This window comes from Ailuropoda melanoleuca, chromosome 5 (assembly GCF_002007445.2).
Source record: "Ailuropoda melanoleuca isolate Jingjing chromosome 5, ASM200744v2, whole genome shotgun sequence".
NCBI classification, from domain to species: domain Eukaryota; kingdom Metazoa; phylum Chordata; class Mammalia; order Carnivora; family Ursidae; genus Ailuropoda; species Ailuropoda melanoleuca.
The window spans coordinates 14417000-14440757 of NC_048222.1; the positions used below are offsets into that span (position 1 = coordinate 14417000).

At 42.5% G+C, this 23758-nt stretch overlaps 1 protein-coding gene across 1 annotated transcript in view; it reads right to left on the reverse strand.

Annotated features, from left to right (window-relative positions):
- Positions 1-23752, reverse strand: part of HIVEP1 (HIVEP zinc finger 1) — a gene marked incomplete at its 3' end in the record, with an annotated part of 145737 nt that extends 121985 nt beyond the window's left edge. Inside the window, exons 1-2 of the mRNA XM_034660196.1 lie at positions 23582-23752; positions 20431-20573 (exon numbers count right to left, since the gene is read on the reverse strand). Coding sequence (XP_034516087.1) covers positions 20431-20470 — 40 coding nt within the window. The remainder of the gene's footprint in view (positions 1-20430; positions 20574-23581) is intronic.
- Between the last annotated feature and the right edge of the window lie 6 nt (positions 23753-23758).

A 23758-nucleotide genomic window follows, 5' to 3' on the forward strand; every position in this document is an offset into this window, starting at 1 on the left:
CTTTGTGGGGTGAAATTTCAGTATCTTCCCACACCCCAAGCACCTACTCAGTAATTTCAACACTGTTTTCTAACGATCTTCCCCTGTTTACGGATGTTCATGTACGTAAAGGATGATTCCAAAATTACGAATGTTAGCAAATTAAGATTCACTTTAGAAATAGATTTTGGAAACAACCCACTTGGCTGATACGCACAGAAGTCCACAGAGCAAGGGATACATGAAAAGTAAAATGAACTATATGCAATTTCTCAGTGTCGACTTATCTAGATTCACCTGTCACACTCCACCTCTCTGCACTGTCCTTACTACAGCATTAAAAAAGAAAACCATGATTGTGATTCTTTCCTAAAACAATATGCACATAAATTTGAAAAGTATGAATTATTTACATGCTACCTTCTTTTCATCTTCTAACTCCTACCAGCCGAATTCTATAAAACAAATATGGATACCTTGGGAGAGATGAAGCTCTTACTCAACAGATATACTCCAGCGTTATTTTATTTTTCAAATAACCTGGGAATATACTGAACAGCTGTCACTGTCACAGATTAAACTCACAGATCCGTGTGAGCCAAGACCATACATGCGTCCATCCGTACTCACACGCAGATAGACTCTGCTACGTATGCATACACACTTTATGTAACTAAAAATAATAATATCCACATCCATGAGGTGTCAGTAGTTCTTCATACATTTGGTATCAACAGCTTGATTCACACAAATGGTATTTTTCCCAAATCTGTCTAGCATGTGTCCAGCCCCTGAGCTTATGCGAGCTGCTTCTCCGAGATCTTTTCGCTGAGTGGGATCTTGCACTAATACAAGGTGCTTCCGGTGACAGGTTAGGTCAGATGCGACGTGCAGCCTGGCTCAGCCCTCAAGTGGAGAAACCACCCCAAGTGTCCATGCTATGCTCCTTCACCAAGTCTCTCCCCCATGAGAGACTCCTGTTTCTTTCCTCCTGCTTCTCTTTCAGGCCTTCATGATGAAGGGAAATCAGAAATGCATGTGCAGGTTTTGTGCACTAAAATGGGGACTCCGAGAACTGGCTTGAAATGAACAAGGAGAGAATTCTCGGGGGCCGGGGATAGCTTCCCTACCAACTAAAGAACACTGCCTCCCTTCCCGGTCTCTCCTAGTAACTCCACTCACACCATGGCACTCATCACCTGGTACTTGCTGCAGTCAGGGGCTTGTCTTACTGCTGCTATTGAAATGCAGGACTTGGAGGCTGGCATTCGTGCCAGAGTCCCTTCCGTGTCCTCCACAGCACTCAGAGGGCAGAGTACTTCGCACGGTTTACTTATCAGATGTTCAGTGAGTGCACAAGAAGAGAGAGCCAATCTACACAGAATAAAAAGTTTAAACCTTTATTTAAAAAAACTCTTCTAAAATTATTTTCCTAAATACTGGGTTGATTTTTAAAGCCCGAGAGAACAAAAGTAGTAATTTTTATAAACCTGTTGCGGACCTGCCTCAAGACCCTGCCTCAAGCAACATGCATGTGTAACTCCACGCTTTATTCCTGTGACAAGTGCAGGAGCTAAAAGACCATTTAATGTTGACAAACCCATGATTTAACTACGAACCTTGGCTGTATCATGCATGTGACGGGCATGTGTGAGTTGTGGGATCAGACCTGGTTCCAGACAGCACACAGCTGCAACTCCAAGGGCAGGGTGACTCCTATAAAACACCTGCACAATCCCATCCACCCTATACCTGACTTGCTGATTTCACTTTACAACGAGAGAGATCTGCGTCCTGATTTCCCGTATGTCTAAATTCTGCAATGTCAACATTGCGGAACTTATAGCTTAATTACTTTCTCTCTTTTTTTTTTAAAGATTTTATTTATTTATTTGACAGAGATTAAGAGAGAGAAAGAGAGAGAGCAGAAGTAGGGGGAGCAGCAAAAGGAGAAAGAGAAGCAGGCTCCCTGCTCACGACTCAGGGCTCAATCCCAGGACTCTGGGATCATGACCTGAACTGAAGGCAGACGCTTAACCGACTGAGCCACCGACTGAGCCACCGAGGTGCCCCTTAAGTAGTTTATTTTCAAGAATTACTCGTGATAAACACAGAGTCCACAAAACACATATTCTTCAGGAGAAAATGAATGCTTCCAAGAAGAGGCAGCATCTAGAAATTTAATTTTTTAAAAATTTGATAGAAAGCATTACAAACCATTCTGGCATCGGGCGCTCTGACAGTTAAGTAAAATGTTACCTAAGAGGAACTGTTAACTTCTCAGCTTTGAAATCACAGGAAAGTATGGCTATTCATAAAAGGCTCTGGATATGCCTTAGTCCAACCATATCCTCTTTCAAACCAAAAATGACATTACAACCCAATGATGCAACCAAAGCCACCACTTCCTCCCTATGGACTTAAATATCAGAGGAGAGAGCCTCCAAAGTTGAACAGAGTGAGCTGTGCTCCAGCAAGACCCAAGAAAATTTCTCTGTAAAAGTCTTTGATCAGCTCTACTAGAGACCTTGTCTTGCCCCTTCCAATCATGTCCTGAGAACATCTAGATAATTATCCACTTTTTCATTTTATAGACCTCCCCAAAAGGCAATCTTATACATATGAGCTCATGCACCATAAAGTGGTCATAAAAAGCTTCATTGCCACTTATAAGCACATAAAATTTGGATTTTAGAAAGGAAATCACTGTGAAATATTGGGAACACTTGGATATCTGGAAAGAGCATTCAACCAAAATGTACTCTGAGGAAAACATACTGTATGCTTCAGTACTGTATAAAATACCGAAATCATCCCATAAAAGGAAAAGGAATCTCAGGAAGGAAAGCTAGATAAAGCAAGAAGCAGATAATCTGAAAAAGGAAAGTTACCAAAACTGCATTCTCAACCACAGGCTAACACTTACTGAATACCTACTATGTTCCAGATGTTTCCTCGATGTTAGATTTAATCTCCAGAATAACTCCTCAGGTACGTATCACTATTCATAATTGAAGGCGAGGAAACCCACACTCACAGGGATCAAAAAGCACTCTGTAAATCACAGACCTGGTAAATCACAGAATCAGGATTCAGTCCCAATTCCACAATTCCAAAACCCCAAAGCCTCTGCATTTTTCCCCCCAACTAGACCACTCTTTCAGTGACGGAGGCATAGACCAGAAGTTACCAGTGTGCTGGGGTTTCACTGAGCAGTACGGATGTACGAGATCGATAATGGCCACACTAGCACCCTAAGGGCACAATCATCTCACTTTTTGAATCTTTTCGAAAGCAACTCGATTTTTGGCCAACTTGATGGGTCTCTGTGAACAGTCCTGATTAAAAGGCGTGTTAAAATACGTCCTGAAACGGATGTTCAGAGGAGCCAGGGTGGGGTTCAGAGAAAATGCAGCAATGACAAAATTAATGAAGTAGGCAGATCTTCTCCCCAAAACACAACCTATGAAGCCAGGCAAAATTCAGAAACCACGAGTCAGCATTCTGGAAATCAACCGCAGCCAATCACAAACTGATGAGTATTTCCTTGTGAAAAGTACTGAACTTCAGGCGGGACCAGCACAGCACAAGCCCACGTGGTTTCTGCTGGCAGTGGTTCCCATCCCCTCACCCCCAGCTCCCCAGTGCAACAGTTCAACTGTGAAGGTGGGCTGAGGAAACCAACAGCTTCACTGCCACCACCAGTCCAAGACCACGAGATACGGAGCACTGGCAGCGGCAATCCCATCAGCAGGAGAACACAAAGGCCTGAGGCTCTGCTAGCCTGAAGCTCAGGTCCTACGCAGGGCAAGCAAGACACCAGCCGACTAGCTGAGATTTAACAGGGAGTTCTGGGAGGTGAGAGAACGACAGTGCACTTGACAGACTCTCTAGAGATATCCCAGGTTGAGCAGAGATTCTGCGTATGCATCGTAGACACCAGAGTGGGCTCGGGCCACCCACACATTCCTTGACGACGAACCTACACCTGTACACACAATGAGATGCAAGGGGGTTCTGCTGACAGTAAAAGCCAGGGCAGACATGAGAACTGCCTGAGATCTGGATGTGCTCCCCAGTCCACACACGGATCTACCAGCAGAGTGAAAGCTCTACTGACCTGAGGTCAACCTCTGATCAATCACTGGCTGAACACAAAACTATGAGCCACGAGGTTGACCCCTACGACACTAGCCTTCAAAAACAATAAGAAAGCAACCAACCAACAAACCTGAACAGACAGGAGCAGCCACACAGTATGGGAGAGACAGCCTTTGCAGGTTTATTTCAGGCAAGTTTCGAAAGAAACAAACAGAACAACAGCAACAACAACAAAATACACAAGCGACAAGAATCAATAAAGAGAGTTGCTCCTATCTATTACCTGAAGTGTAAAATATTCAACAAAAAACTTGAAAGACATGAGGAGAAACAGAAAGTGTGACCCATAGTCAGGGAACAGCAGTCAGTATGAGCTGTCTCTAGTGTCTCCAAGTGTTTGGTTTAACAGATTAAGACTTCAAAGTAGCAATTATATGAATATATATATTTAAAGAACTGAAGGAAACAAAAAATTAAAGAACTGAGGTAAACCATGATTAAAGAATTAAAATAGGATGCCTACTCAAGAAATAGAACACCTCAATAAAGAGATATAAACTATAAAAAACAGAACCAAATGAAAAATTCTGGAGTTGAAAGGTAAAACAAATGAAATAAAACATTTACTAGAGGGGTTCAAAAGCAAATTTGAGCTGGCACAAAAAAAAATCAGTACAGTTGATGATAGCTCTATTGAAATTAGCCAATTTGAGGAACAGAAAGAAAACAAATGAAAGAAAAATGAACGGAATCTCATGGGCGTGTGAAACGACACCAAGTTTACCAAGATATGTGTAGTAAGAAAAGGGAAAGGGGTGAAAAAAAAATATCTTTAGAAAGAATGGCCTAAAACTTCCCAAATTTGATTAAAATAAAAGAAAAACCGCTAAACTCCATATCAACTCAAAAGAGGATAAACACAAAGAGATCCACACCTAAACACAGAGTGCTCAAACTGCTGACAAAGAAAAAACTGAAAGCAGCAAGCAAAAAACAATTCATTGTGCACATAGAAAAACACCACAAAAATTCCACTGACTTCTCATCAGAAACAATGGAGGCTAGAAGGCAGTGGAAGGTCCAGAGTGATGAAAGGGAAAAACACTATCAGCTAAGAATTCTGCAGCCAGAAACTACTTTTCAAAACTGAAAAGGGGAGGGGGGGAAGCATTCTATGATTTTTTTTTAAGACAATTTGCTGCTCGAAGACCCACCTTATAAAAAATGCTATATCAAGTCCTTCAGATTGAATAGAATTGACACAGTAGATTATTTGAATCCACATGAAGAAATGAAGTGTCAGAAATGGTAGAGATTATCAGTGGATACAAGACTCTCTTACTATTTTTTTCTTATTTCTTATCTTAAATGTTTTAAAAAACATAAGATTCTATAAAGCCATAATTTAACACTGTATAGCTTTTATAACATAAAAGGATGAAACATTTTTTTAAGATTTTACTTATTTATTTGACAGAGAGAGATTGAGAGAGAGAGAGAGCACAGGAGAGGGAGAAGCAGGCGCCCCACTAAGCAGGGAGCCCGACGTAGGGCTCGATCCCAGGACCCTGGGATCATGACCTGAGCCAAAGGCAGCCACTCAACCGACTGAGCCACCCAGGCGCCCCAGGATAAAACATTTTTGACAAGAGCAGCAATAAAGGAGGAAAAAAAGAGACAAACTGGATCAAAGTTTCCATGTTTTACCATGGTTCAAGTAGTATTATTCTCAAATGGACAGGGATACATTAAGGGGAATATTATAATGTCTAGAGCAACCACTAAGAATATTACTCAAAAATATAGTAAAAACAACTACTGGAACAGAGAAATTGGAACTGTATACCAAAAAATATTTAATGCAAAGGAAGGCAGAGACACACAGAACAAAAGCATGAGGCAAATAGGGGCACTTGGATGGCTCAGTTGGTTAAGCGTCCAACTCGTGGTTTCGGCTCAGGTCGTGATCTCAGGGTCATGGGATGGAGCCCGTGTTGGGCTCTGCACTCAGCAGGAGTCTGCTTAAGACTTCTCTCTCCCTCCCCCCATGCCCCCCACCACTCGCATTCTTCTCTAATAAATAAATAAATCTAAAAAAAAAGTATGAGACAAATAGAAAAGAAAGAAAATGGCAGACATATATCCAACAATAAGCACATCAATGTGAATGGAATGAAACCCCCCCCGCCCCGAAGACAAACTGTTAGGCTGAATGAAAGAGCAATTCCAACAACACCCTGTCCACAAGAGACAAAGCTTAGCTTCAAAGAATCCAAAGGCTCAAAGTAAAAGGGTAGGGAAAGATATACCATGCAAACAGCAATTCTAAGAGAGCCGGAAGCTCTACAATTATGTCAGGTAAAACAGATGTTAACAACCAACTTGACGTAAGTGGCATTTGTAGAACACTCCAGCTGACTGCAGACTTGGGCATCACTGCTCACACCATTAGTCGTAATAGCCCAAAACTGAGAATAATCCAAATGTCCATCACCTGGATGGACAATCAAAGGTGACAGATACATGCATATAACAGAATACTACTTAGCAATAAAAGCTAAAAAAATAAAGTCCTGATACACGCTGCAATGTAAGTGTGTCTCAAACACATTATGCTAATTGAAAGAAACTAGAGACAAGAGGCTGTGAATTGTGTGATCCCATTCTATTAAAGGTTCAGAAAAGGCAAATGTAAAGAGCCAGAAAGCAGGCCAGCAGTTGCCTGGGAGCATGACTGACTCCTACTAGGCCCAGGGAAATGTTGGGGGTGATGAACATGTTCTAAAACTGGATTGTGGTAAAGGCTGCACAACTCTGTCAATTTACTAAATTTCACTAACTGTACACTTATAATGGGTGAATTTTATTGCACGGAAATTAGATCTTGAAAAGCTGTAAAAAATATATATTGTGCAGTGGTTTCTGAGGCAATAAACTACTACCTGGAGACTGAAATACACACTTTTTCCACGAAAATGTAACGCTACTCTACATTCTTGAAGATGTTACTGTAAATGGGAAGCATGTAACTCATCACTCATACGGCATTAATTCCACCAAAACCTAAACTATCAATGGATAGAAGGCCAAATAAGGCACTTAACCGCTCTGCCATGCAGTCACACCTCTGCTTACGTGTGTAAATTGAATATTATTTCTATGTTCACTCCTCAAATGTTTGCACAGCTGGCTGCACTTTCATGTGCAAGCCATTATGGTCTTTGTGTCTTCAACTATAAATTTCCTGAGACAGGGGCAGAGCTGTTGAACTCCACAGTGTGTCCATCCCCTCCCAGCAGGGCCTAGAGAAGTCTAGGCAGAGGCTTCCAAAGTGGCCCTTTGTTTTCACTTCACTTCATGACCACTATGGTTCTGCTTTTCACTGAGAAAGGTCACATGCTAACATACTGAATCTCATACCATTTTTGAGCCACATGCTAACACTACCATGTACCACAAGGCTGATGTACCAACGTGTCTGTGGAGAATCAGCATTGCTATCTTTCTTCTTTCTTTTTAAGATTTTATTTCTTTGAGAGAGAAGAGAGAGAGAGCACGAGTGTGGGGAGGTAGAGGGAGAAGCAGGCTCCCCGCTGAGCAGGGAACCCAATGCAGGGCTCGATCCCAGGACTCTGGGATCATGACCTGAGCCAAAGGCAGACACCCAACCGACTGAGTCACCCAGTTGCCCTGAATCAGCATTGCTTTCAAGTGTTTCTCAAACCATTCAAGTAGTTACTATGAACTCAACTGAGCCCATACTTAACGTATTTAAACTTAAGCAAAATAAAAAAACAAAACCAGAACATAAAAATATCTCCTCCACTCAATCTCATTTCACTAACCCAAAACCACCAGAAATAAAGAATTATTTAGAGATTAAAGATGGCGGTGTAGGTAATATTGAGAATTCAGACATTCAGAAACGTAATCATGTTCTCTGAAACTGAAGTACAAATTGTCAGGCTTAATAAACAATAGCAGTTATCATGCAGATAACAGGTCCCATTCTCAGCACTACTCTCAAGTGGCAGGACTGCCTCTCAGGGCCCATTTTTCTGAGGAACAATCCTTCACAAAATGTTTGGTGGCTTTGCCCACAGGACTGGGAACAGTGGCTTATGATATTTTTCTACCACTGTGAGTTAAATATAGAGGTGACTAACGGACACAATACAATTGGAAGAAGGACAGTGCTCTAACAGAAAGGCCCCCTGATGAGCCGGGCCTTTTGAGTGGAGGGAGACCCATGATCCTGGCATTGGAACATCAAGAACAATTAAATCTTTCTGTCAGGATCAACTCGACCTCTAAGGCTTTCCCTTCTTCTTAGAACTGAACAAATGTGAATTCCCTTATCATGTGTAGCAGGGAGCAGACCCTAACATACTAAAGCAGCCCCTCGAAGTTCCCCTATAACTCAGTCCTACGGTCCTCTAAAGATAGATGGAACATTCTTACTCATTCCCAAACATAAAGGGATTTATAAATAAATAATCCAATTCCCCTCTATTCCATAGACAGGGATCAGCAAACTGTGTAATAGGTTAGATAGCAAATATTCTAGGCTTTCTGAGCCATTTGCAACTACTGCTATAGCAGGAAAGCGGGCACAGACATATGCAAACGAGTGGGCGTGGCCCAGTTCCAATAAAACTGTATTTACAAAAACAGGTGAAAGACTGGATTTGACCATTAGATTGTGGTTTGCTGACCCCTGCCTTAGAATAACCACCATTTAAAGCTAAAAAGAAAATTACAGATCAACACCACCCACCCCCAACCCCTGCCCACTCCCATGCCTTGCTCTGAAGGAAGAAACTAAATTAAAGTTATTTGCTCAAGGTCATATATTATTCTTTTGTTGGTTTGTTCATATGCATGAAGATGATTTTCTGAAATAGAGACAGACGAGACTGCCTCATTCTTTTAACCTATCATCCTTTTCCTGGATATCAACAAATCATACTGACCCTAGGTGGAGGTGGTGTTTTTTTAGAATATACTTACTTTTTAAAACAGTTTTAGGTTCATAACAAAACTGGGGGGACTGTACAGAGATTTCTCATATACCCCTTTCCTCCACACATGCACAGCCACTCTTACTATCAACATCTCCCGCCAGAGCGATAGACTGGTTGTTAACTCATGAGCCGACATGGACATCATCACTCCAGAGTCCACAGTTTACGGTTCACTCTTGGGGTTGTACATTCTATAGATTTGGACAAATGTATAATGACATGTATCCACCATTATAGCATCATAAACAGCAGTTTCACTGCTCTAAAAATCCTCTGTGGGGAGGCTGTGTTTAAATTTCGAAGTATTAGGGCACCTGCATGGTGCAGTTGGTTAAGTGTCCGACTCCTGGTTTCGGCTCAGGTAATGATCTCAAGGTCAGGAGATCCAGCCCCGCATCAGGCTCCATGCTTGGCTTGGAGTCTGCTTCGGATTCTCTGTCCCTCTCCTTCTGCCCTTCCCAGTCATGCATGCGTGCTCTCTCTCAAAATAAGTAAACAAATATTTAAATTTCAAAGTATTACAAGATGGTCTCTGGCCTCTGATGTATTTTTTATAAATACTTAACTTACTACAGAAGAACTCAACTTGGTGATTTTATAATTATCGTAAATATACACTATACATGTCAAACCTAAGAAGTTTCCTTAATTCTTCCTTAAAGCTTAGTTTTTTAAGTTCATTGAGAAATCCACTCCAATCAAGCAAACAGATCAACAATCACTCCTAAATGATTTTCTCCCCATTCTATCTTCTGGTAAAGTCTCAAAGCAACTTATTCTCTCTACCAATCTATCCTTCCTTTCTTTAAAAGCTCATCTCAAAACTCTGCTTCACTCAGGTTTTCATCTGGAAAAAAGTTAACCCCTCCAAGAAGTATTTTCTGATTGATTTATCTCAACTAGTTTGTTTTTGCTTCATTTTCCCTTTGAGAGTTCCATACTGCAATGTTCCATATTAATCTTAAGTTTGTTGTTTTATATTGCCCTTGATCTTTTTCATATGTTTGGAGACATATTACACGAAAAACCCTTAGGAGGCTAGGTGTGAGGTTTTACCTCTAAGCATAGCATACTAGCATCTTCACTGTTTGTGGAAATAAATGGAAGACAAAATCTCCCTTTCATTCTTTCATTTGCCCTTCATCTACAATCTAGAAGAGTCCAAATATATCTAAAATAGTACACTTTTTCTAAATTCTTTTATACCTACTTATGAGGAAAAATTACAGAATGTTTTCATCTATATTTTACTGAGAATTTTAATGTTTTCACATTAGTTTTCCCAGAAATAGTTTTTAAGCATTTATGTCTAAAATTTCAACTGTTAGGCTGAGATTCCCATTTAAATACTGCCATTTTCTTAAAAATAGAAATACCAGATGATCCAGTAATTCCACTACTGGATATTTACCCAAAGAAAACAAAAACACTAATTCGAAAAGATACACATACCCCCGTGTTTACTGCAGGATTACTTCTAATGGCCAAGATATGAAAGTAACCCAAAGGTCCACTCACAGAGGAATAAAGAAGATATGATATACATATACAAGAGAATATTACTCAGCCATAAAACAAGAATGAAATCTTGTCATTTGTAACAACATGGATGGACCTAGAGTGTATTATGTAAGTAAGAGAATATTACTCAGCCATAAAACAACATGGACGGACCTAGAGTGTATTATGCTAAGCGAAATTAGGTTCAAAGACAAATACCATTATGATTTCACTTACATGTGGAATCTAAAAAACAAAACCAACAATCAAAAAGCAGAAATGGATCCATAAACACAGAGAACAAACTGGTGGTTGCAAGANAAAGGGGGGGGGGGCCGGGGGGGGGGGGGGGGGAACAGGTGAAGAGGATTAAGAGGTACAAACTTCCAGTTACAAAAGAAGGAAGTCACAGAGATGAAAAGCACAGCATAGGGAATACATTCAGTAATATTATAAAAAAGTTGTACGGTGACAGATGAGCTCTGAGCTTACCACGGTGAGCACTGAGCTATGTCTAGAACTGTCCAATCACTTTGCTGAACACCTGAAACTAATACAACGTTGTATGTCAACTACGCTTCAAAGATAAATTTTTAAAATAAATAATCATAAAAAACAAGTAAATACTGCCATTTTCCAGTTTGAGCAAGATATCTCTACTTTCAACTACATATTACTAAGTAAATAAGTAAGTACACATCTCTTGAAGAGCTTGGAAATTCCTGTTTGTAATAGCAAACGCAGCTTGGAGTAATACAGACAAATACAACTCTGCAATCAATTTCAACCATTCAAGACTCAGAGAGGGGAAAGAAAAGGCCTTCAAATTCTGATCTTCTGAGTGACCACAGCTCTCCGTGCAGTGCGGGACAAACTTTATTCTGTAACTGGGATGGAGAGCATTTGCAAGCTCGTACTGATCAGGAAAACTCTGCTCTCAACATTAGCAAGTATGAGTATGACAGTCGAGAGCAAAGGCACTGGAGACTCCTGGCTGTGGGACCCTGGGCAATCAGCAACTTTTCTGTGCTTCATCCCTATGTCTACAGAATGGGGGCAGTAATAGCCCCTGTCTCACCAGTTGCAAGGATTACATCAACAAAGATATAAAGAGCATGCCGAATAGAGCCCAGCACACAGACCTGTGGACAGGTTAGCTCTTTTTACCATAAAAATGATAAAACACAATGTCCCTCTTGCCACCAGCCCACAACGAAACATAACTATGGGAAGCTGTATGACTTAAAAAAGAAAATTCTAAAGACCCCTCCACAAATATCTGTAATAAGATACAAATAAGCTGCTCAAAGTCAATTCACTTAAACTTCTCTGGCCAACTTTCTCATCTGTAAAATGAGGAAGATGAACTGAATGACCTCCAAGGTCTCTCCTTCCAAGCTGTAGGACTCCCCTGCAGCGGCGTATGAGAAGCCCGGACCTTGGGCTTCTCCCAGACACATCTCTGGCACTATTCAACCACCTTCCAGGTCCCTGTGCTGTGTATCAGCTCAGTTCATTTTTCCTTATTTTTAAACTATCAAACATGGCCCCAACTGAATGCTTAATTTCTATTTGAATACTGTAATACTAAGCAATGGCATGCCGATCTGGTCCTTTGCTTCACTGGCCAATCTTTTTAAGAGTTGGAAAATAGGTATATATAAGCACACTACCAAACGCAAGGCAGTAAGTATGTTTGAGTAAATTCATACTCTAGCCATACAGGCACACAGAAATAGTATATGCACACAAATGTCTAAGTACCATAAAAACCCAGCTTTGTGGGGCGCCTGGGTGGCACAGCGGTTAAGCGTCTGCCTTCGGCTCAGGGCGTGATCCCGGCATTATGGGATCGAGCCCCACATCAGGCTCCTCCACTATGAGCCTGCTTTCCTCTCCCCCTCCCCCTGCTTGTGTTCCCTCTCTCGCTGGCTGTCTCTGTCAAATAAATAAATAAAATCTTTAAAAAAAAAAAAACAAACAAACCCAGCTTTGTATCAATCAAGCAGGAGTAACCCTGAGACTACCATGATTCCACGTCACGCTGAAAGGACTGCTATTTCTAGTTCATTACCTAGCAGCCAACTAGTTTATGATCACTGCATTTTTTTTAAAGTATGTCAGCGTGGCAGCACGGCCTTAGAATATTTTGTAGAACAGAATTCATCATCGAAAATTTCTAAGAAGCTTACATTTTAAATTTATTTTAAAAAGTCACACCTCGGGGGCGCCTGAGTTGAATGGCTGCCTTCAGCTCAGGTCACAATCCAGGGGTCCTGGGTTTGAGCCCCGCATGGGGCTCCATGCTCAGCAGGGAGTCTGCTTCTCCCTCTCCTTCTGACCCTCCCCACTCCCCCCAATTTGTTCTCTATCTCTCAAATAAAATAAAATCTTAATTAAAAAAAAAAAGTCACGCCTGGCTGGCTTAGTCCGTAGAGCATGCAACTCTTGATCTCAGGGGTTGTAAGTTCGAGCCCCACACCGGATGTAAAGATTACTTAAATTTATCTTAAAAAGTCAAAATTAATGCACTGTTACCCCAAATAAAAGCCTAATAGTCAAGAACTACTTCCTTCTGAAGAATGACTTGAGTATGGGGAAGAAAGGACACGATCTGGTTACAGGTTTTTGACCTGCAGTGAATAGCGGCTAACATCATTACCAATATCGAGTGCTTTGTAAGAATACCTGAGCACCACTGGTGATTCTGGCACTTTATTAATATGAAAAGAAGTACTGTTAAAATATTTTAAAATAATAAATATGGGAATGAAAAACTAAGGCATTTAATTTACTCATAAAATATTTTTTCAGATAACACAAGAACCAACTTTGTCCCAGACGTGTTCAAATTACATGGCATTCTAAATGTGGAGCTTAAAAATGTATGTATATAATAGAAGATTTTATACACATTATGTATTTTCCCATTCTATGATAAGATAAAATTATACCTCATCAGAACACATTTTTTGCAAAGATGTTCTAAAATAAAATCATTACTCTGATTAATCATATTATTACATTTTGTATTTGCTTTTAAAAAGAAAAAAAAGCATTTGGTTAATGTTAATAAGTCTTCCAAAAGCATCAAATAAGCACTCAATATGAGCTGAAAAATAATGATCTGAAAACAAATGGGAGGCTTGCTTTATGAAATCTAGTCTCCTATTTTTATCCTAGTCAGACGAATGGCTGCTTACATGATAGCTGCTAATAACTTCAATACCTTTCTTACCTTTATCATCAAAAACTTAACTGTAAGTTATTTACTTATTTCCTTCCTAGCTGCAGTCATCTACAGATTTTTTTTTTTTTAAATAAGCCCTGGGTTGTTTACCCTATAAGATGTCTGACTTCTCAAATCTTAAGGCTGTCAATACAGAACTGCTGACTTAACATTCAAAGACGAAAAACAATGTGCGTGAACAGCCGGAATTTCATCTAAAAATCATCAAAATTAGGTGCACCTGGGTGGCTTAAGGTTAAGCAGCTGCTTTCAGCTCAGGTGGTGATGCCGGAGTTCCGGGTTTGAACCCCCGGAGTAAGGCTCCCTGCTCAGCAAGGAGTCTGCTTCTCCCTCCCTCCCCCTGCTCCTCTTCTCTCTTGCTCACTCTCTCTCTCAAATAAATAAATAAAATCTTTAAAAATAAGTAAATAAAAATTAAAAAATAAAAATCATCAAAATTAAACTTATTGGTACCTCTATGCTCAACAAGACCATCCCCACGTAAGAAAACATGAGATTCTCTTCACGACGGGTGATTGATAAAACAAGCCACTGGAGTGGGTCCACGCACTGGCAGCAAATGAAAATATTCCCATTCATCAGATTTCTCCTGAAAACCCACTGGGTTTCCAAGGTCCCACATGAGACAGGGGCACAAGGGGCAGAGAGTGGGGCCGTCTTAGAACCTAAACGCAAGCGTGGCCTACAGCACATCACTTCCATCCTACAGGATCGTGAACATCGAATGCTTCCAAAACAGTTCCGTTACAACAGGACAGGAGACCTCACCATCAGTTTCCTGAGAACTAGACTCAAAACAGGAGGTAAGGTGGAACTCTGTGTAGACGGACACACTGAGGAGGCGGCACTCTAGGTGAGAACCGTCCTGCCCAAATTCTGTCCAGCAGCAATGGCTCTCTTACATCCCAAGCCCTGCACCGCCAAGCCCCTGGGACCTGTCGGTAATTCACACCGAGCACACTGAAGCAGCATCACCCCGAGCCTCTGGGTGGCCTCTGGTTGCAAAGCACACGCAACCCAAAAGTTTGGCACAAACCAGGTTTTGAGAGAAAGCGACAACTCTGTACTGAGTGTTGACCTGGTGTCAGGCATCTCACTCAATTACGTCTTCACGCATTGTCTTCACGCATTATCTCCGCTTTGCAGAGGAGGAAACCAACACTCCGGGCTTGCCCAGGGCTGCACAGCTAGCCAGTGATAACCTGAGGCCAGACTCTTTACCATTATGTTAATTAAATGTACCAAAGAGATAAACTCCAGGAATTCTTGGGCAAAAACTAAAGTAAAACAAAAGTTAACAAGCAACGACTTGGCTCCCGCGATGACAATTTTGTATAACAGGTTTCTTAATCAGAGGCTACCAGGGATCACAAGAAGCATTTGCTAATCAAGGTTCAGAAATGTAAATAAATTTCGAGAGTACAAATCATCTTTAACCCTCTAGTATGCTAATAAGCTAACGCAAATACGTTTTTGTTGAACACAGATGGGTAAGTAAAACATGCTCTTTTGACATGTAAGTTATATCCGGCTAAGATGGTACATCTGCAGAATAACTATGATGCGGGGTCACAAGTCCAATGAGGTACCTACAGACAGAAGCGATGGAGGCCGGCCGTGTGTGCTGGGGAGCACGGGGGCAGGGGAGAAGGCAGGCCAGGGGGAGGGGGCGGAGCTCGAAGAAGAGAAATCTTCTTTGGCAGAGACGTCTCCCACGCAGTGTAAGAAAACAGAGTAGAAATGGGAAGGGGAAAGAAATACTTTCCAGAATGAAGAGCAAGCACAGAAAGGCGGGACCTGCATGCTGAGCCCTTGAAATGGCAGGTTATTCATCAGAACACAGGAGAATGAGAAGGCCAAACTGTGTCCGAGCCAAACTCGGGACTTTGGACTCCATTTTACAAGGTGATGGGCATCCATAGACCCCGTGTGTGGCCTTCACCCCTTACTTCTCACCTTATAATACAGCAGTGTGTTCAGAGCTAAACATACTCAACCAATAAAAATAAAAAACGGCCACACCAAAATTCCCCAAAAATGTTTTGCTAAAGGTTAAAAAAATTCACCCTTTTGCGAAAGGTTAACACTTGGTATTTTCTACACTGACTTCCCATCTTAAAGTACATCAGCCTTTGAAACCCTAGGCCCAAACTCAACTAAAATACCTATTTTCTTTCTTCCCCCAAGTTTTGAAAATACATTCACAATGATGACTGGCATAGCAGAAAAACAGCCCTTTCTCTTAAGAGGACTGACATGGAACCCCAGCAAGTCCCCGTTTCCTCCATCCGGGTTACCAGAGTCCAAGCAAAGGGAAGGCAGGGGAGATGGCTGATCAGAAAGGAATGGTTCCTGGCAAGGGGGCACTGCCCTGCTGGCACATTCATCGAGACCACACGTGGGAGCTCCAGCCCCAGAGCCTGCCACATAGTGGCCAAGAGCCCTTTGCCAGGGAACCTACCACAGCATACAAAGCCTTGCTCCTGAGCACCAAGTGCTTCCCTCATGCACTTCAGAAATTCTCATTCACCCTCACGAAGGACATGTCAGTCAGGAGGGGCAACTGGGTGGCTCAGTCAGTTAAGCGTCTGACACTTGATTTCGACTCAGTTCACGATCTCAGGGTCCTGGGATGGAGCCCTGTGTCGGTCTCTGCGCTCAGCATGGAGTCTGCTTGCCCCTCTCTTTCTTCTCCCCCCCACAAAATAAAGAAATCTTAAGAAAAAAAAAAGGATATGTCAGTGTTAAGCTCTACCCACCTGCTCCATGCAGACAGGCACAAAGACAAAGGTTCTATCTGGTTTATAGGGCCAAGGGTAAAGACACTAGAATTCGACAAACCCTACTCCTACAATCTATAGATTCCCCATTAGTTCTAACTCTGTCTCAGTTTTGCCCCAAATTCATATCATGCCCTTAACATATCAATTCTCATACTTTTCCACTAAAGGACCTCTAACAGCAGAGAAGCATTGCGTGTGCGTGCCTCATTTAAATTCATACAAATTGTGTATATTCATGTATGACTTGTATAATATTTTAATACACGAATACATACACACACGTGTGTGTGTATACATATTTTCCTCCAAATAAAATTTATATTCCAGAAAGTTAGAACAGGATTACCCTACGGCTGTGCACAGCCTTAGGACTACACCAATACCAGTTGAAGAACAGAATACGTCAAAGAAAAATGATATTTTAAGAGTTAAAACTGCCACGAAAGTATAATAAACATATAATTTGAGTTTAAGTATAAATCTTTTATTACTGACTTAATAACCAGACACAGGACAAATATTTCACAGACTAGGTTCCAAGGAAGCCCGAAAAGAAGTAACGTGTTTAAAGTAGCGTTGAGCAATGTGCTCACCAGAGCAAGGGGGGCTGTGACTGGTGTTCTGGTCTCCCGAGTTCCTCTCTCCCCATTACATAGCTAACTTATGCGGTAGGTCTTCTGTTAGTCAAAGCAGTGGGTGACAGGTAAGGCAAAACAAACATGGTATTTCGACAGTCACAGGGAGACACAAAATAAATGCTAAAGAATTCATTTTAGTAGCTAGTGTTTACTTTTTTCTTTTTCCTATTTTTTTTTTTTTTACCAGCAAAATCAGTTTATTCAGGCTTAACAGAGGAATTGCAATTCAGGACATAGCTGCTCACTTTAACCTCCAACCTGTGTCCAAGGATACAGTCCTCAAATACAGTTTTAGAAGGGAAGTAGAAATTCTAAAAGTGTTACACCTTAGCACTTTCTTGCTTTAGTGCCTCTGCTTACTGGGGTTTCTCGGATAGGAACAGCCTTGCCCTCATCCCTCTCTGCTGAGTCAGCTCACGGGCTCAGATACGCCTCTCCCAGGAAGTGCTGCCCAAGCCTCCAGTCCATCCCCCGCCCCTGGACCTGGCCAATCTGCAGGTCCCACTCTGATATGCTTTTCGGTGCTTTTACTGCCTTAGTGAAGCAACTCTGAAACTCTCAACGTTGGGCCAGAAATGAACTTACTTCAAATTCTCTCAGAAAACTTTAAAAACATCTTAATTTTCGGAAAATAAGCCAACTTCCTATTTGATGTTTTAGCTCTACATACTAAATTTAGACTCGGATTTGGTGGACCCTCAGGATCTGATTTCTAATTCTCCTACCCCAATCTCCTACCCTTTCCACCCACCCCCCTGTGCCCCCTGGATGGAACTTTGTATGCTCCAGTAATGGAGAAGGACTTAGACTGGCTTGGGTTCCCCAAGTCACTACCTAAGCTCCTACCCCACGACGAAATGCACTCACCCTGTCTTACCAGCTTTGTGGATAATTTCTCAGCCCTAAGAACCTACTTCAGATGGGACCTTTGCTTCTCTTCCCTTCCCACACTGCCCCGCGCCAAACTGCCCCCCCCAAGATCACGACAGAGTATGACACCCCACCTCTGTGAAAGCTCCATACCTCTGCTCTTCCCTCACGACACGGGCACAGGTATATGTGTACCCGTCTCCCCTCCTCAACTCCAAGCTCTTTCAGGGTCCAGTTTTGAGGATCATTTTATCCCTACCTCCTAGAACAGTGCAACAGGAACGGTTCAACAACGATCCAGTGGGCGGTACATTTGGTACAGAAAGGACAATAGTCTGTGGCTTAACATCTGCATTTCTCTGGATCGCCGTGTGATCTAGAGTATTAGAAAGCACGAGCACACCTTGTCGCATTGTGCTCTGTTTTGCTGCATTCTGCAGACGGCGTCTTTTACAAATTCGAGGTCTGTGGCAGACCTGGGGTTAGCAGGTCCAACAGCATTTGCTCACTTCGTGAATCTGTGTCACGTTTTGGTAATTCTCGCAATCTTTCAAGCTTTTTCCATTACTGTTATATTTGCTATGATGATCTATGATCAGTGATTACAATCCGCTGAAAGCCCAGATGACAACTAGCATTTTTTAGCAGAAAGTATTTTTTTTGATTCAAGTATGTACGTTTTAAAAAACAATGCTATTGCACACTTCAGAGACCACAACAGAGTGTGAACATAACTTTTATATTAATTGGAAGAGCAAACAATTCATTTGACTCACTCTACTACAATATTCGCTTTACTGCAGTGTTCGGGAAGAGAACCCACAATAACTCCCAAGTACGCCTCTATGTGTTTTAAATATGAGAAATTATCACCTAATGAACGATACTTTAAGATCAATCAGGTATTCATTTCAACAAATATCTGGGCTCCTGTTAGCTGCCAGGACCTGTCCTGGGCTAAGGCATCTACAGGCCCCAGGCTGCCTTTGTGCACACTAGAATAGGGCCACCCTCTTTAGACAGATGAATTATAAAAGCTGGGTCCAGAACTCCAAATGCCCACCTCAGCTGGCAGCCAGTAGTGTGAAGGCTTTGCCTCTAAATAGTAAGTGGGAGAAAGGACCGATTTTTGGGAGCTCAGGTTCTAGTGAGACAGACAGGCAAATACATGGTCCATTCGCGACATTTTCTATATGACTCTGAAAAACCAGACTTAGACACACAAGACTTAATGTTCGCCATCTAAATCCTCACCTCATTGAACACCGGTGCTATAATCATCGATTTGAACTTGGTCCGAGGCAGCCACCTATGCCAACCCAGAGTTCCGGTACTATTTAGACAGGAAACACGCACTGTTCCAGATTCGAGGAGGCCACAAAATTGACCACATTTTCAGTGATCACCCCACAGTGACTGGCCAAATTTATTTCATAAAGAAATATCTTCCAATTAATCTATTTGATCTTTAAGTTATTTTTTTACCTTGCATGCACCTGTAAATTTTTTTCTGTAATAGTAAATATGTTGTAAAATACTTCACTCCGCTGGGGTTTATATTTGCTGTAACTGTTCTTTGCTTAGCGCTGCTATACCCTTACCTACTAAAACTGAATATAAAAGATAATTGTTCTTCCCTTGATATAACACATTAGAACAACATACATCTTTTAAAACAATTAACCAAAATAAGGTTACTTTCCTCAGATTAAAATCTCTCTTTACAGTGAAGGATTTTTCACCTTTGCATGAAATGTACATAGCATATGTAATTTTGACTGATTGCTTCCTCATGGAAAATAGGTCATGTTGCCTCTGAGTTACAAATACTGGTCTGAGTTAATGTCAATTACAACTCTCTTCGCTTCTTGATAATCTAATGTACAGAGTCATACAGAAATAAACCTCAAAAGTAGTACAGGGGAGGGGTAAAAAAAAAAAATGTTGGCAAAGAATATCCAACTATTCATTTCAGGTTCCTCCAGGCAAACACAGTCTCTGTTAAGAGAAAGTAAATGTCTCACTTTCATACCCACACTAATGGTTGGGAGGGCACTGTAATTTTGTCAAATTCGATTAATTCATTCAACAAATACTTATGAAACATTTCCTGAGAGACGGGAATTGTGCAGGAACACCAGAAGTGAACGAGAGAAACGGAAACCTCCGGGCGCTCACCATGGACCGGGGTCAACGTCTAGCAAGCTGCCATCCCTGTCACCCAAGGATTACCTTATTATAAGATTTATTGTAAACCTTACTTCTGTTTCAATGCAGAGCCTTACCTCTTAGATTCCTGGGATGAATCTGTTTAGTTCGAGGCATCTTCTTTGATTCAGGGGCCCCTTTTTCTTCTTAGAAACTGCAGGAAGAGCAGGTCACAAAAAGGTAGCTCCATAAACTCAACATCTATCAATTAATCCATATGCTGAGGAAGAAAAAAAAAATCACACTTTACTACCTTCAAAGGAAAAAAGACACTTCAAAAGTCATGGCTTAGTTCAGCACCAACCGTAACTCAACGAAAGATAACCAAGCTAGAGACACCTGCCAAACCTTACTTACTTTTAATTAACCGCAGGGCATCTCATTTTGCTACTCTCTGGGCTTTCTCATTAAGAAAACAGAAAAAGAAAATCACTGTACTTTTATCAAAGAAGAGTGAAAAAGATTCACTCCACTGTGTTTTAAAGTGACATCACATGGTACGATTAAAGAATAGCATCAGGCTATAAAAGGGTTATTCTGTATGTAATATGTCTATTGGTCCATAAGCTCTTTGGGAACAAGGACCATGTCCCATTCATCTTGTTTTACTAAATTAATTCAGTTAATACATGTGGTTGCTATTGGAGCTGCTCCCCAATCATTCCAGTATTTTCTTCTAGGCTTGTGCCAGGACTATACTTTATGCCTCCCTGTGTTTAGCTACAATGTGTGACCAGTTCTGGCTAATGACCTGAGAGTGGAGGAGACATGCACTGTTTCCGGGTCATGCCATTTAGTTATCGAAGCAAAATCCTCCAGCACTCTCTGCTCCCTCTGCCATGGGACAGGCGCTGTTTCAGACAGTGAGTGCTGCAATACAGAGCTGAGCTCTTGCTAATGTACCATGATCACGTAGCGGAAACAAGAAAGAGACCTTTGTTGTTTAAGTGCCTGCGGTTTGGGAATTATTTGTTACTGCAGCATGACCTGGTCTGTCCTGACTTATACATTAGAAAAATAGTGATCAGAAATGCAATATGACAAAACAACAGTAATTCAAAAGCTGATCATCCCTCCTCCCAAATCAGTCACCTCTGTCTCCTCTTCCACAAGATCCTCAAGGATCCTAGATCTAAAACTTTAGTTTTAATTTCCTGGAATAAAGCTGATGATATTAAGCATGAAATTACATTTCATCACTAAGCAAAGACACAAGAATGGGATAGGAATGCTTTGTTTAGAGCTTGTTATACCCAGTACTGTAGGAGAAATGAGAGACACTTACTGAGCCCCTGCAGGGTGCCTATGTACTTTCTACACATTATCTAATCCAATCTTAATAATAACTGGTAAGATTTATCATTTATCTACTTTATAGATAAGAAGATGAGATGGGGAGAGGTTGCCTAATGTGCCCGTGGTCAGCAACTCAACAACACGGCACCACAGGACTCAGTTACTCTCCGTGCTTACTTCCTCCGCAGAGATAATAGGTATTCTGTGGTTTTACTCACGAGGCTGCAAAGCACAAGTCATGACTATATATTTTGGTGTCAAACCCTACTGGGTTCAAAGCCAGGCTCTACCCCTTACTGTGTGGCCTTGTTCAAGGCACTTAACCTCTCTGAAGATCAGATTTCCCAACTGTAAAGCTAGGAAGTAGTATCCACCTCACAGGGTTGTTTAAGGTGTACACTAAACAATGTAGATGCCCACCACCTGGCACACAAAAATACACAAATATTAATTCTCCTTAAGAAAGCCTATATGGGAAAGGCTGGATCTAATATCCCTGTATATGGTTTTAGAAATTTATGGCTTCATTACAGCAGAGAAGAAACAGAAGTTAAGAAGGCTACAATTAACTTCAGTATTTTACCCCTGATAAGGCTACGTGTGGGCACTGCACAAAACTATTTGCAATTTTTTAACTGCATAAAGAATAAGAAATATGATGGCCAAATACTACATACTTTCTCTACCACCGTGCTAAATGATCTGTAGGATATGGTTCCTCAACTCCCTGCAGTAAAGACATCCACCATCCGATTCACGAAGCTTGATTCAATAGAGAATTCAGAGACATCAGGGCCAAATAAATTTTAGGACCGCTTAACTACATTCCTTGTTAAACTTAAAGCTTTTAAATGGTCACGATATTTGGAAGTTTTTAAAGCGTGAGCTCCTAATGTAATATAATCACGTGATCCCGTATCAGGAGCATAAATATAAAATATGCAAATTCCCCATCAGTAACAGCTCTCTGCTACCCCGTTCCCCGCCTACCCACTGTCCCTAGCTGTCCATCCCATGTTTAAATCCTTGTGGGGGGAAGTGAGTGTATGCAAAGACAGCGGCACTAGAGCGACTACGACGAGTAATAAATCGTTCCTTTACAGGAAAGAAATAAATACTACATGGAGCAAAAACATGACACGATCAAAAAGCGTAAAGACAGTTGCAAGGAGAAAAAACATGAATGAATGTGGAGGGCGGAGCCTGGGAAAACCCCTCTGCAACGCTGCACTGAACAAAGCGCTTCGCATGCCAGGAGGAGGGGGAATGGAAGTGCCAGCTCAGGAAGGAGCCCGGAGTGGATGCGGAGAGCATGAGGAGGAGGAGGAGGACGGGATGAGGCGAGCGCGGCAGCCCTGAGACTCCTCCTCGCCGCCGGCTCCGCCACCGCCCCCTCCCCTCTCCAGCAGCAACTCCTTCCCCAGCCCGACCCCAAGGCGAGCCTGAGCCGACCCGCGCCCAAACCCACCGCCCACTTCCCAACTGCTGCAGGCGCTTACTCCCAACCCGGAAAGAAACTACCCAGGTGGCTGGGAGTAAACAGGCACTTAGAGCAAAGAACGAAAGGAAAAGAAAGCCACAAAGCCGGGAGGTTGGGAAGCCGAGGCCTGGTCTCCCTCACCCCCCACCCTCTTGCAAAATGCGTCTGCGGCTGGAACGCGGGTGGGGAGGCTGGGTCCCTCCGTACCTGCTGGCCTCGCAGGACCGCAGCTCGGGCCGCTCCCGCGCGGCGAGGGCGCCCAGAAGTGGCAAGTGTCTCCCGCACGCAGCCATCCCCTCTGCAAGGTCGGCAGTTGCACACACACGCACACACACACGCGCGCCCGCACGCCCCCCGCCCGCGGAGGGGGAACTGGTCCTGACCCCCCCTTCGGGTGCCCCCCCCGCCGCCCTCCCAGCTGCAGCGCCCCCGCCGCGGAGCCCGCGCCGAACCTGCTGCCAGGACGCCCGGCGGAGCCACTGCCGCTGCAGCCGGCCCAGGAGCTGCGCTGCTGATGGCGGCGGCCGCAGCTCGGAATCTCCGCGACCCCCGCGCGGCGGCGGCGGCGGCGGCGCCCGGGATTCCCTCCTTCACTTGACAACCCCAAACACAAACATAGCCTCCTCCCG